The 14,735-nt window shown below is 43.2% G+C and overlaps 1 protein-coding gene across 1 annotated transcript in view; it reads left to right on the top strand.

The window, feature by feature from the left end:
• The first annotated feature begins 440 nt into the window (after window positions 1–440).
• The window catches only part of LOC147205616 (anoctamin-1-like), a 50,543-nt gene continuing 36,248 nt past the window's right edge, over window positions 441–14,735 (top strand). Inside the window, exons 1-5 of the mRNA XM_086108446.1 lie at window positions 441–461; window positions 1,676–2,041; window positions 8,447–8,545; window positions 9,456–9,607; window positions 13,614–13,668. Coding sequence (XP_085964572.1) covers window positions 441–461; window positions 1,676–2,041; window positions 8,447–8,545; window positions 9,456–9,607; window positions 13,614–13,668 — 693 coding nt within the window. The remainder of the gene's footprint in view (window positions 462–1,675; window positions 2,042–8,446; window positions 8,546–9,455; window positions 9,608–13,613; window positions 13,669–14,735) is intronic.

Raw genomic sequence — 14,735 nt, 5'->3', positions numbered from 1 at the left:
TGGCCAGACCCAGAACAGGAACATGACAACCATGGTTTCCCATTGGGTAATCCGACGGAACCGAAAAACGGTTACCATGAATTTCCGAAATCCTCAGGCCTGCTCCTGAATTATTAAAAAATTTGCACCATTTGTTTATCATTGTATGTATATGTTGTTGTTTGTGTTATCATATGCAATTGAATACGTAGACCGTTTCAGAATTTGAAATTTGGGACTCTCTCAATGCAGAATGGGACTCATACTTTTCTGATCAGCGAGTCCCTGGGACTCGCTGCCGGTAAACTGTAAAATTATCACTAAGAGATTACCGCTTTTTCTGCACTCAGTGATTGACTTCTATGCAAAGTCATTTCTCAACTTGTCTTCCGTGCCATGTCATGCCTGTTGAGTGTTGATTTACTTCATATTAAGAAACTACTGCACTAAAACATTAGAACATGCAAACTCCACAGAAGAAGGTTGGAACCAGAATCGAACCCTGAACCTCTCCACTGTGAGGCCGACGTGCAAACCAGTCGGCCTTCGGTTCACCTATTATTATTTTTATTATTATTATTATTATTATTATTATTATTATTATTATTGTTATTATTACAAAAACCTGATGTGCTAGAGACAGAGAAAGTAGGAATCAACACAATAAAAAAACAATCTGGAAAAGCTCACTTGCCTCAATGATTAGTCCAAATTTGTCGACCAGTGTAGCCTGTGTTATTGCAAGTAACTTTAGTGGCTCTTATAACCTTTAACCTAACTTGTTGACATTAGCAATGCGTCTTTAAAATTGTTTTCATTGTAACGGCCCTGCAGTTATGGTTGCAGGACCTAAAATGCTGTTCAGACTTCTGTACATTTCGATGGTCTGTCAAGCAATGAATGTAAACAGATTAAGACTTGAATAAGAAAGCCGGGGGTGTGAGTGGATTGGATAGCGGCGAGCCTGTGTGCGTATATGGAAGATAGCAGAGAGTGAGAGCATACAGCAAAGTTATGTGTTGTTATTTTTGGGAGTTGACAAAAAAAAAATCTGTCAAAAACAAAACAAATGGCACAATATGTTAGAAATCCTGAAGCTGACTCTTTCCTGTTTTAGCCAAACAAGTCGCAAGTCCGAAAAGTAGCAGTTTTTATGTCTGACTCTGGTCATATGACTTGAGTCCCACAACTCTACTCGCAGTGACCTCAATATCATCCAAAACAGCCCCCCAAAAATGGGTGTGGAATGTTGCTATAGCTTGCATGTTTCATACAACTAAAACAGCTTGGTGTCCAAATGTCGCTTGAGAACACAGATGCATAGCACATTTGTAAAGGGCATTGATACCTTATACGACATTGTGTGAACATTTATTCCCATTAAATTTGGAAAAGTAATCAAAGCAAATAAATGATTTAACTAATTGATTTAAACATTGATTCCAGGTCAAAATAATTAGAAAGGTAATGTGAGAGATTGCTCTGTTAGAAGTGCTAATACAATTGTTGCGGAATTTCTCCAAGGTTCTCTACATCTATATCAAGACTGCAATAATTAAAACAGCTCCAGTCATATTTGAGAAGCATTAAAAAAAAAATAGTAAAAGCACTAACACATTTTCTTCCAGATGCTTTTGCCACATCCCAAATGCTAAATCTTTCGCATTGTCTGTCTGCGTGTTGTACATGTTGTCAGCTGCTGAAGAGTCTCACCCCAGAGGAAAATGGCCATTGTCAACGCGGCCTCTACTTTCAAGATGGTCAGCGGCACGTGGACTACGTTCTCACCTACGCTTTGAAGAAATCGTCTCCCGGACGTTCCATTCGCTACTCAACACATTTGCTGACGGAAAATGCTGTTGCCCGCAGCCTGCGCCGTAGCCATCAGCCCTCATCTACTGAAAAAGGCTCTTTATCGTCACAAACCTCAACGCTATCTAATGTGGATCTACACTCTCCGGGAGAGCACTTTAGTGGCCAGGAGGATCAAAAAAACTTCAGGAGAGAGGAGTTTGAAGGGAAACTTCGAGATATGGGCCTGGAACTGGAGATTGATGAGGACGTGAGTTGTATCATCTTTTTTATTTGTCCTGACTATAAATGTAATTAATGATTTCAAATGCAACCAAGTTATGATGTCTGTAGAGTGGCATTAATATCAGAGTAATTCTGTAACCCAATCTGGTGGCTATGTATAACCAATGTCCTCATGTGTGACCCAATTCTGCAGCACTTAAATAGAAAAGGCACAATTGCTTACTAACTCGGTTGGCCTGAAGAATCAGAAACCATAATACTAGATTTATAGTGTGCGCTCGAGTGAATGACTCACAACTTCTTGTGCATGTAAAGATGGCCTGTAACGTCACGCAAAGGGAGAACAGAATGACCCCCTCTTGGGAAAGATCTGGAAACTTCTGCATGCAAACAGGAAACTGTGCTTGAAGCAAGTTCCCACGCTGTGTCAGAGTTACACTCAAAAGGCTTCAATACGACCCCAAATGTTTTTGTTTTACATTCTGTCTATGATTATATATTGTTGGATGTGGATTAGATTTATCATTTGGCATGTGCCACGGTTTCACGTTTACGACATGGTAAATGGTAAGTGGGCTGTCGCTTATATAGCGCTTTTCTACCTTTGGTACTCAAAGAGCTTGATCCTGTTTTTCTCATGTTCCTACTGATGGTGCGGCATTAGGATCAACTGGGGGTTCAGTCCCTTGTTCAAGGACACTTCGACAAAATTCCAATGGGTGGGGATTGAACTCCCAACATCTGGATTGGGGGACTACCACTCTATCACTGAACCACACCGCCAAGCTTGCAACCATTCTTCAATAATGTACCAAGATGATTCCTGAGGTACAATGAACCTGAGTACTTTGGAAATGAATAACTAAATAAATGGCCATTCCAGGGGGCACGGTGGTCGACTAGTTAGCGCTGGTAGACTGGTCGGTCTCACAGTGCAGAGGTTCAGGGTTTGATTGTGGCTCTGGCCTTCCTGCTTGGAGTTTGCATGTTCTCCCCGTGCCTGTGTGGGTTTTCTCCGGGTACTGCGGTTTCCTCCCACATTCCAAAAACATGCATGGCAGGTTAATGGAACACTCTGCGATTTGCTCGCAACCGGTTCAGGGCATATCCCACCCTCTGCCCTAAGAGAGCTGAGATAATCTCCGGCATGCCATGTGACCCTTGTGAGCAGTTCAGATAATGGATGGATGGATGAATAGCCATTCCAGCAGACAACAAATAAATGTTGCCATGCTTGCATCAAGTGAATGTTGGCATGTCAACACGAAACATGGAAACATGGAAGTGCTGTGTTCATAAAAACCAAGCTGCGGTAGTTGGATATCACGTCTTCACAATTTGCTCTCTCTTTACGACCCGAAACAAAACAGGAATCATTGAAATAATCTGGCCAGACCCGTCACCAGGATTAACCCTAAAGGGTGTCACATGAATTGCATGGGGTGCTCCAAATATTATGAACACCCTCGAGACAGTACTTACTTTGTTGCTGCTATACGAAGAGTTTAGCAGCACTGCCACTCCCAGTCAGTGGTCATGAGTGGTGCCCTTTGCGACAAACACTAGCAAGTATTACCTAAGACATTTACAGTACATCTACATTGACCCCGCCCTGAGTACGTCAATGGTGAATCCGTATAGGAGGTGGCAAAGTGAAGCGATTTGTGAAGATACCTCATTCAGGTGATCCTTGGAGATATATCATTAAGCCACCATCACTTTTGATTGTTTGTTTCATTCTAACTCTACCCATCCATCCATTTTACAATCCGTTTATCCTCACACGGGTCGCAGGCGTGCTGGAGCCTGTCCCAGCTGTCTAGGGGCAGTGGCAGGGTAAACCCTCAACCGGTTGCCAGCCAATCACAGGGCACACATAGACGAACAACCATTCGCGCTCACAATCACACTCACACTTAGGAACAATTTAGTGTTCCATTTACCTGCCGTGCATGTTTCTGGAATGTGGGAGGAAACTGGAGCACCTGGAGAAAACCCATGCAGGCAGGGGAAGTACATGCAAACTCCACACAGGAAGGCCAAAGCCGGAATCAAACCCACGACCTCTGCACTGTGAAGCAATGGGAAATAAAAGGGGAAAAGGGCAAAGAAAAATTAAATCAAGCTTAATTTTGATGTTTGAAGGGTTTTTGCATCCCATGATTTCTTGAAACGAGTTGAAATGGCTCTTTTGCAGATGCTGTACTCTTGATAGTGCAAGGGAGTCACATGAACAAGGAATATTGGAAATTTAACGTCACCTAATGTTTGAAAATTGCTGTCAATAGTGTGGATGGGATTTGTCCATTTCCTTATGGCCCTCCTTGGACACCGTTTATTTTATTTCTCTATAAGGTCGAAGAAAGACCCAACACCAAGCCATCTTTTCTGCAGTTTATCACATCACAATACAAATCGATTTGGGCTTCTGAGAGTTTTAGATTAAGGAAAAATATAGAAGTATATGTAGAGACAATATGATCATGAGAGGTGGGCATTTACACCTTCATGCAAATCCCGGAAACAAAGAAATTAACATGTCATCTGACCCGCTTTGGCTGGAAAAGTTGGGAGTGGTGATGTGAGACCAGACCACAACTACCGGTACCCCCATTGCAGCCATGTCCAGCTCCGGGCCTGGAGGGCCGCCGTCCTGCCTGTTTTCCGTCTCTCCCGGCTGCAACGCACCTCATTCAGAAGATCAGCTCATCAGCCAGCTCTGAAGCATCATTAAAACGATCTGGATTCTTCAAAAATTAGGTGTGTTGCTCCTGGGAGAGCTGGAAAACAGACAGGACAGCAGCCCTTGAGGACCGAGTTTGGACACCCCTGCCTGATTGTCTTAACAGTTTCTTCCTGTAGAGGCGCTTGGTGTCTCTTAATGAGGAAAACATTTGGTCTATAAAATCCCAAATATTAACAAGTGATTGCAGTTTTCTGACATCAGCTTTTGTTTATGTTCAGCGAGACTTTCCCACGTGCCAGTCTACCACCGTGTCCTTCACTCTCGTTATTCATAAATACCGACATAGCCTATTTCACAGGCATGTCATGTCACATTGTACAATACTACCAAAAAACAAAACAAAACAAAAACAAAAAAAACCCCAACAAACCTGATTTGCACAGGTGTGATACTGGTTTGGCCACCATGTGCATTTCTGATGTTGTTCACCGTGGTCTAATACTCAGAGAGTTGGTGTGAATGCTTAATCGCATGGAAAATTTGAGGGAACATTGGTCTCAGTCAGACATAACACATTTTGATACACTACCCAACAACATGCTCATCTGAGATCCTTATTATGAAATGTATTAATGTGTGCAAATGGAACTTGCCTGTGACAGTTTGGCTCTGTCATAAATGAGAGGACAAAATTTTTTTGGGGTGAATTTTAAAAAAATCTGGTTGAAGAAATTATTTTAAAATTGGTGTAATACGCTCCCACCTTCTGGTCTTCGTCAGGACAGGTCCTGCTAGTTGGAGTCCTGAAATACTGCACTCTTTTTGGGAGGACCAGAAAGTTGGGGCATTACAATAACCCATCTGGTTGATGATAAAATCATGCATTTGTGTCTTTGTGTTTGAGAAAGAATGGAGCAGCATCTGGCTATGTTCTTAAAGAGTCTGTGTTAAGAAACATTTTTGGGTTATATTTTCAATGTGTCGAATGAAAGTGGGAGGAACAGTGGCCGACAGCTGGACACACATCCCTCACAGTTCAGAGATCATGGGTTCAAATATGGGCTCTGGGCTGCCTGTGTGGCGTTTGCACGTTCTCTCTGTGCCTGTTTTCTCAGGGTCTTCCGGTTTCCTCCCACATTACAAAAGCATGCATGGTCAGTTAAATGAAGGCTTGTCCATAGGTGTGGGAATGTGAGTGTGAATGGTTGTTTTTCTTTATGTGCCTTGTGACTGGCGACCAGTTCAGGGTGTACCTGGCCTCTCGGTAGAGTCAGCTCGGACAGGCTCCAGCACCCTGGTGAGGATAAGCAGTGCTCTGGTGGATGGATGGACAGTGCTTGTAATTTGTTTTATAGTTTCTCTGTCTGGGATTCAGGACCAATGATTAAAACTTGAGTTTTGGCCTGCTTGAGAAAGAGAAAGTTCTCCGCCATCTGGGATTTGATATCGAAATGCAGAAAAAGAGCACATTGGACGAGTGTCATCAAGACATATGGAGATGTACAGCTGCGTGTTATCAGCGCAGCTGTGGAAGTCCACTCTGTGATCCCTGATGACACTGCCAAGGGGGAACATAAAACAAATAAATGGGACAGGGCCCCAAATTAATGTGACACACCATGTCATCTCATGGATTTTAAAGGAGCACGTATCTAAACTTACCATAAAAGTTCTGTCAGTGAGGTATTGTTTTGGTCATTCCTGGCAATTGTTGACTTTCTGTCCCCAGAATATAAATGGTAATGTTTTATAAAAAGAAATGAAATGTCTATGGTGAAAAGCTTTAATTTTAGAACGAGGTCGACTTTATATGATGAACACAAAATGCATGCAAAATATTTCTCATTTTCTTTTAATTACTTTTTTTTATCATATACTCCTCTTTTACAATGTCCTCAAAGCAAATTTTCAGTTTCAAATAGTCATTTGCGATATAATTATAAAAAAGAAATGCACATTTTTCACAGCAAGTCCAGAGAGAGAGCAAGAAAGAGAGAGAGGGAGAAAGAGAGAAGAACATGCGAGATAGTGTCAGTAATCAGCAAAACGGGTGCCCGTTAGTGACTGACGGACTGAGAGATCAGTTGATGATTGACCAGTTTAGTGACGATTAAACTGACCAGACCCATTTCTGTCAGTGCTTAGTCGGTCATTTTTTAAAACCTTTTCATGCACCAATAATGATCACCTGTAACCTGATAGGCTGTCCACTGTAGTAACTGCTGTCCATGAAAGGGTTGACGTTCCTGTCATTCATCACTCGTCAGCAAAACAGGGGTTCCCGACAGATGGACCAATCGTCAGTGCTGACGGAATGCCCACCTGCTGGATTAAAACAGTGGTCCCCAAACTACGGCCCGCAGGCTGGATCCGGCCCGCCTCTGCATTTGGTCCGGCCCCCCTGAACAATACCAAAGAGTATTTTGATTTATTTTTCATCTATGTGGATTTGTATTTGATCATAAAGTTGGGCTTTTGCCAGAAAATGTTCCTTAGTTATGAACTATTTTCATTTTTAACTTTTAATTAGTAACTACTTCATAAACACATATACTATAACGTGACATTTGTTGCATCTTTCTGTTGTCTGTGCCGTTATCTGGCAACCCCAGAAAAAAAAAATCCTAAACCCGCCCCTCTCGAAGAGAACGGGATCATGGTGAAAGGGTTAGGTAAGAGAAAAATAGATGCAGAATGCAGGGTATTTAATCCAAAGTGGACAAACGATTATATTTTTGTTCAACGCAAAGAAAAGGCTGTCTGTCTCATCTGTCAAGAGGTGGTGGTATTCAAAGAATACAATCTGCTGAGACACTATGAATCCCATCACAACGACAAATACGAGAGCCTGCAAGGACAAATGCGAGGAAACTGTCAAAACTAATAAGTGGAATGTTAGCTCAGCAAAATACATTTGTACACCAAGCTTAGCTGAACCAGCCATCTGTTCGAGCTAGCTTTCATGTTGTTCAACTGATAGCAAGCAGCGGTAAGGAGAGTTTGTCAAGAAATGCATGAATGCTGTCGCGGAGGAGGTGTGTCCCGAGAAGAAAGACGTCTTATATAGCGTGAGTCTATCAGCGAGTACAATCACCAGACGTACTGAAGAAATCGCGGGTAATGTATATGCCCAGCTGCAGCAGAAGACGAAAGAATTATTTTCATTAGTACTGGATGAGATTACGGACGTGCAGGACACAGCGTAACTCTTAATTTTTATTCGTAGAGTTAGCGCGAAAATACGAGCTGTGCGAGGAGCTAGCAGCCCTCCAAAGTCAACACTTGGCGCATAAGCGATAGCTGGAGCCTCAACTTTTGCACTCCCAGGTGTGAACCGTCAGTAGCAAGAAGATTGACCCGATATCAGACTTGGCAGCTATTGAATACCCTTTTAACAACCGGTCTGACGAGCATGATTTTATTTCTACTTTGCAATTGTGAAAAGCATTCGCAAAACATTAAGCAAATTTGCAACTATCAAGAAATCCTCCTTTGTGGAGCAATCCAAAGTTTCAAGGGATGCACCCCAGGCAAACTCATTCAAATTCAAGATCATGGCCATCCTCCACCTCCTCCACACACAAAGAGAGGGGTCCGGTGTACACATCAATTCTTCTCAAGTCACCCTAATGCCACGAACATGGGTTAATTCTCCTTACATTTACTGGTGTACACTTATTTTGCATGTGTTCACTGTTGGTACACTGTTGTAATAACATATTGTTTGTGTCTTGTTCGCCATAGTCCAAGATTCTAGGTGTGGGCTTTGTGAAAATTCATGCTCCTTGGAATGTTCTTTGTCGAGAAGCAGAGTTCATGAAGCTTAAGATGCCCACCAAAAGGGTAAGGATTTGTGACACTTTCCATTGAAGTTGTGATTCATCGATACCAGGGGTGCCCGATACGTCGATCGTGATAGATGTTGTCATGTAGTGAGGTCGTGGTGGACCCCAAAAAGCAGGCAAGAGGGAGGAGCAGGGTGTACTTGACGAATTGTATTAAAACAGAGAAAACTAAATCCAAAAACATAGTCCTAATAACGAAACGAATCCAAAGTAGCAAACAAAAACCATGACTGAAACTCAAAACTATCAAGAACAGAAACATGACAGACAAGCAAACATGACAGCAGCAAAGAGCAACAAACAATGAGTGGTCGGCCGGGAATCCTTTTATAGCCACTAATTACCTAACGACCAACAGGTGTGCAGCTGCAGGGAAAAGTCCCACAGTGCCACCTGTTGGTCACAAACCGAAACATGACAGATGTTAGCTCGCGTACTGGTACCAAGGAGGGGGTGTATTGGTTGTTGGTCTCTGTGTGCCCTGCGATTGGCTGGCAACCAATCCGGGGTGTACCCCGCCTACTGCCCGAAGGCAGCTGGGATGGGCTCCAGCTCCCCCCGCGACCCTAGTGTGGATAAAGCGGTTCGGAAGATGAATGAATGAATGTGTCGGTGTTATTAATATGATATATTTTTGTGTTAGTGCACACTGCACTCTTAGCATCTTATCAGTCTCACGTTCACAAAAATTATTTTAAAAAAAACATTTAAAAAGCGGGTCACCTTTAACCTATGGTGGCACATGACCTGCATCAACGGGAGTTGTTCGTAGTCAGCAGTCTGCAATTGCAGCTTGCAATCAGGGCTGTTGCACTATATCTTTCATCGTTGTTCTTATGTGTGTGTGTGTGTGTGTGTGTGCAAGCCCATGCGCATACATGGACTTACAATTGGGGTTTTGTTCGTAGGTATATGAAGTAAAAAAGTCAAGCGGTGTGATAGAGAAGCTTAATCTACTCGTCAGTAAAGTTCTTGAGCCTCTTCATCCTCATGTTGAGGAGCCACAACCAAAGAACATCAAACACCTGTCACACACTTTCTCCAGGGAAAAGCAGCACCTGTAAGTACACTTTTTTATTATTACATCTTAACATGTTTAGGGTGGAAGAACAATAAAATGAACTTCTGGTTCCATTGCCAATCTCGAGCAATCTGATCCTCTGTTTTTATTGTTTTGTATTCTTTGTTGAGCTTGCATGATAGTTTTTGCAAAACAAAAATGCTTGGTTTTAGGTCCAATTGCTTCCAAACCAACCTGTGACAGTTTGCATTACCAACCCTTAAACTTGACCAGTGGTCAAATGAGAGAAAAATAACTAAACCTATACTGAAGATTACCGTAAGAAGAACGTTTTGCATATAATAGAAGACACGAAATTGCTTGCAGTTTAGCGAGTGTAAGTGGCTGTCAACCTTTATGTATCATCTTTATGATTGAGCAAAGGAATGTCAGCGCAGAGTACCTCGTCCACCATGATGGAAAGGTGTTTGTAATTCTAGGATGGAGGATCTTGTCAATATTAAGATCGGGGTTGGCATGGCTTAGTGGTAGAGTGGTGGTTTCCTAACCCAGAGGCTGATAGTTTGATCCCCGGCCATTGCGGCCATGTCAAAGTGTCCTTGAGTATGATACGAAATCCCCAGTTGCTTCTGATGCTGTGTCATCAGTAGGTGAATGCGAAAAAAAACTGTGTGAAGGGCTTTGAGTACCTGAGGTACAAAAGCGCTATACAAGTGACAGCCCATTTACCATATACATATCTCAGTATTTTCATGGATTAAACTGTCACTTCTTTTCCCAGAAACTGTGCGAGTAGGAAGAGGCTTCATGACAAGTTCTTCCATTGTGAATAAATGCTGTTAACTCTGCCATCCCCCCATCCATCAACCTTCGAGCAATTATCTGGGGTCGTGTCACGGGCGCAGCAGGTTTAGCAGGGAAGGCGGGACCAAATCACCAGGCATCATTGTGACTGGCTAGCTCAGAGGTGGGCAAGCTATGGCCCGCGGGCCGAATCCGCCCCGTTGGTCTTTTTAATCCGGCCCGCCGAAGGTCGGTCCACAATTAAGGTTTGATGTGAATGATTGCATTCATTTCAATTGGACTTGTAATGACAGGCATTTCACCGCCAGGTGGCGCATTGACTTGAAGTTGCAGAACACAGGGAAGGGGGGGGGGCGGGATCTTTTCGACCACCTAGGACCTCTGTATCGCTCTACTTCTACTGGTCTGATCACAACCCATCTGCAGAAATGCACAGGCTAAAATAGGTCATCAACAACACTGTCGTCATTTTAAAAAAGTATATTAATACAGTACTTTCATGCTTTTGTTCTGTTGATGTTTGATATGGACTGTCAACAAATGCAGTTTATTTTTTTTAATGTACCATAGCTCGTGCTGACCTGGCCCTTCTGTCAAATTTTAAAAGTCAATGCGGCCCCCGAGCCAAAAAGTTTGCCCACCCCTGGGCTAGCTTGTTTAAACCCGAAAATTATTTTTTTTGGCACTTGAGGGTCGTGGGGGTGGATGGGGTGATTTAACCGACATGCATCAATATTGATTTGTTGATAAGGTAGCGCAGGACAGCTGACGTGCACCAAACTTATTCCTCAATGGGGAGTGGGAGGTTGTGGGGGGGGCTGGCCCTGATGCATGACAGCTTCACCTGAAATGGAGTGGCAATTCGTAATTTGGGTGTAATTTGCTGTAGATGATGAGCACCTTCGGTGAGAAAACCAGTTGATCAATTACGTATCTTCCCAATAACACATTTCAAACTATGGCAGTTGGAATTTCAGGGGGCCAGGTGCACTCAAGTGACTCTCTGTCAATATTCATTCATTTTCCGATCCACTTTATCCTCAAAGGGGTCGCAACGGGTACTGGAGCCTATCCCAGCTGTCTTCGGGCAGCAGGCGGAGGACACCCTGAGCTGGTCGCCAGCCAGTTGCAGGGCACGCATAGTCGAACAAACATCCTCGCACACACCCACACCTAGGGACAATTTAGAGTGTTCCATTAACCTGCCCTGCATGTTTTTGGAATGTGGGAGGAAACATGAAGTACCCGGAGAAAACCCATGCAGGCCCAGGGAGAACATGCAAACTCCACACAGGGAGGCACATCAACACGTTATTCTATTAAATTCTGACAAAGTGAATGCCAAGAATATGATTACTTTTAAATATCATATCATGCTGGCAGATGTAGTTTTTCTACTACTCTTCTACTCCTCCCTGACCGTTTTTAGTGTTGTACTGTAGTTTTTGTGACCTTTATTGTGGCTTTTCAGGACAATTCAGTTTTTAAGAAGAATACGATGACATAATTTGTAGAAAAAGTGAAACAACAACTTTTCTTAAATTAGAGATTTGTTTCATTGTAGTATTTGGAAAACAACATCACAGAATTAGTTTTTGTTGCAAACATGAAGGGGAAAAAAGATACTGGTCATGTTGTTCAGTTTCTTAGAAGTGATTTTTTTGAGATAGATACAGTCTTGGTCTTTTCTCAGTCTCAACCTCCAAAAGACTATGTTGTGTCTCTGGCTTGAAAATCTCTAGTCTCGATAATGCCTTTGTCATATTTTGCGTGGTGGTAGTTGTAGAACCCCAAAAAGCAGGGAGGCAGGGAGGGGCAGGGTTGGCTGACCGGAATGTATTTAACAAAAAAATAAACAGGAGTACAATGGAAAAAAACTCACTCAAATACTCAAAGTCCAAAAAACCACAGGAACCAAAGTAACAAAAACCTATGACAGAAAACAAAACGTGACAGGAGCACACTGACAATCACAGCTCACACTGTCCTCGGGCGGAGCTGGCCTTCTCCCTCTTCGCTTGCCACTACTGAAGGAATCCTTGTGAGTTTCTTTTCCTCTGCTTCGTAATATGTTTAAATTTAGCGGGTTGTCTCATCTGATCTGAGGTCATATTGGCCAAGCAAGAGCTCTTGGCATGACGCGGGCCTGGTGGGTCCGCTGGGTCCATTCTTGGCCAGTTCGTACTGTTAGGCTTCGGGAAAGATGAGTGCAGGACCCACACACAGACACAATGAAGGGTTTTATTGCCAGGAAGTAGTGATGGGTCAATGAGGCCTCATGAAGCGTGTTGACACAATGACACACTGTGTTGATACTGTCACTGACCACTGACACCTGCTGGGCTTTCAAAATCCCTGCAGGCAACCCACTTGACAGACTGAACTGACTCAAAGAAGCTTTGAACTACGACAACAGCTAAGCTAGCCTAGCAGACACGACGCTCAAAGTCAGACGGACATGTTTTTCTGATAATCTGTGTGTTTTCGTTTTTGCCCAAATATATATTTTCATTCGAGCGAGGGTGAGGTCTGGCTTGTTTCGGCAGGCGGCATCGTGTCGCTAGACGCACTTCCTTATAAACACTGTGTGGCTGGCTTTTGCTGCGTCGACACCCCCTGGACTGAGTCGACACAGTTCATGTGTTGGTCACGTGATCGTCACGAAGCATCACACGCACTGACACGTGGATTGTTCTTTGAGGTCGATGCATGCATCGACGCATCGGTGTTGCTGGACCCATCACTACCAGGAAGTGGGACAGGTCGAGGTGGCAGGAACAAAAAGGTATTCAAAATGACCAATTCAAGGAGTACTGGAACACAGGCGTGTAACGGCTCAGCAGATGCGAGTAGGGCAGGAAAGATGGCTGACGAACTGGCAATGGGTGGCTGTTCAGGCTGGCTTTTATGCTGCAAGTGGCTGATGAGATGAAGACTCGCAGTTGTGTAGGGGCGGCAGGTGCACCGATTAGGGAGGCGCCCAGCCCACACTGAAAAAGGGTAACAAAACAAAACAGAGGGGTGACACCGTGGACAAACAATGTCCAAAACCTCCAAAACAAAAAAAAAAAGGTCTTGACCACAATATTAACTATGTTTCCAAACAAGTGATTAGGGACTAAAAACTTCTCAATTCTCATCATATTTCGCTTGCAGCACAGTGACTTTCCTTGCAGAGGACTTGGCAACATCCTTTTGTTGTGAAATGTTGATATTTTTGTGTGCTTCTGTGTGTCCCCAGGTTTGACCTTTCAGACAAGGATTCCTTTTTTGACAGTAAAACCAGGAGCTCAATCGTAAGTCACACTGAGATCTGTCATCAATTATTCACAACTCCAGAAAACATCCAAGTATTAGTGCTTTCTGTTCTGAGGTTTTGACTGTGGATTCCGTTGCGCCAAATAAGGCCAAAGATGCGAGTCAGTAAAAAGTCACCATGGAGAAATGTCATGCTGGTTAAACCTAAAAAAAAAAAGAGTATCTACACAAGTAGAGTGCAGTTGGCGTAAAACCAGGTTCATTATGAGGTATACAAAGACAGTCTTCATATCTACAACAAAGAATTGAAAAACGACAGACAACCGTTCTTTTCAGAGGTGATCGATAGGAACAGTAATTATTGCCTGTTATGGGTAACAAAAGGCAAAGACAGCAGTGGATCCAAGAGCGAATGGGAAGGAGGGGAAGTGTAGGGTCAAGTGGCTGGTGGAGGAAAACGCTGAGCCAGGCTGGGCAGGTAGGCACTCGAAATCGACAATCAAGATCAAATGGTGAGGCACAAAAATTCAAAATGGCAAGCGTGTGCACAACACATCACAGTACCCCCCCAACCCCACAATGGCCGCCACCTGGAGGGGGAGCGGCCGGAGGGCAGAGGTCGCTGAAGGAAACATACTTGATGAGGGAAACATGGAAGGTGGGGTGGATGTTCATAGACACAGGAAGGTTCAAACGGACAGAGGAGGGATTAATGATCTCAGAAATGGTGAAGGGACCCCTGTTTTAAAATTACAAAAAAAAGCAATCTGAATTATTAATCGATCAAATATACTGAACCCACAAATTCACTATTTATCAACTCAAACACACTGAAATTTTATGACTTGGTGAACTTTAAAATAATAATAATAATAATAATAATAGATTTTATTTATAAGCGCCTTTCAAGACACCCAAGGACACTTTACAATAACAAAAAACACAAAACAATACGGGTTGAGCAGCGGCAGCCAAAACGCGCCAGCGTTCACTCAACCCAAAAGTCAGAAACAAGGGAGGGACAGGGGGAGAAAAACAAAAAAAACAAAACACACAATAACCTGCTCTGTAAAAATACTCAGAAGCTGTTTGAAATTCAGACTCG

The sequence above is a fragment of the Hippocampus guttulatus genome, chromosome 4 (genome assembly GCF_054856545.1).
Source record: "Hippocampus guttulatus isolate MCC_2025c chromosome 4, RoL_Hgut_1.0, whole genome shotgun sequence".
NCBI classification, from domain to species: domain Eukaryota; kingdom Metazoa; phylum Chordata; class Actinopteri; order Syngnathiformes; family Syngnathidae; genus Hippocampus; species Hippocampus guttulatus.
The sequence above is the reverse complement of the archived record's forward strand: the minus strand, read 5'-3'. Positions and strand labels throughout refer to the sequence as shown.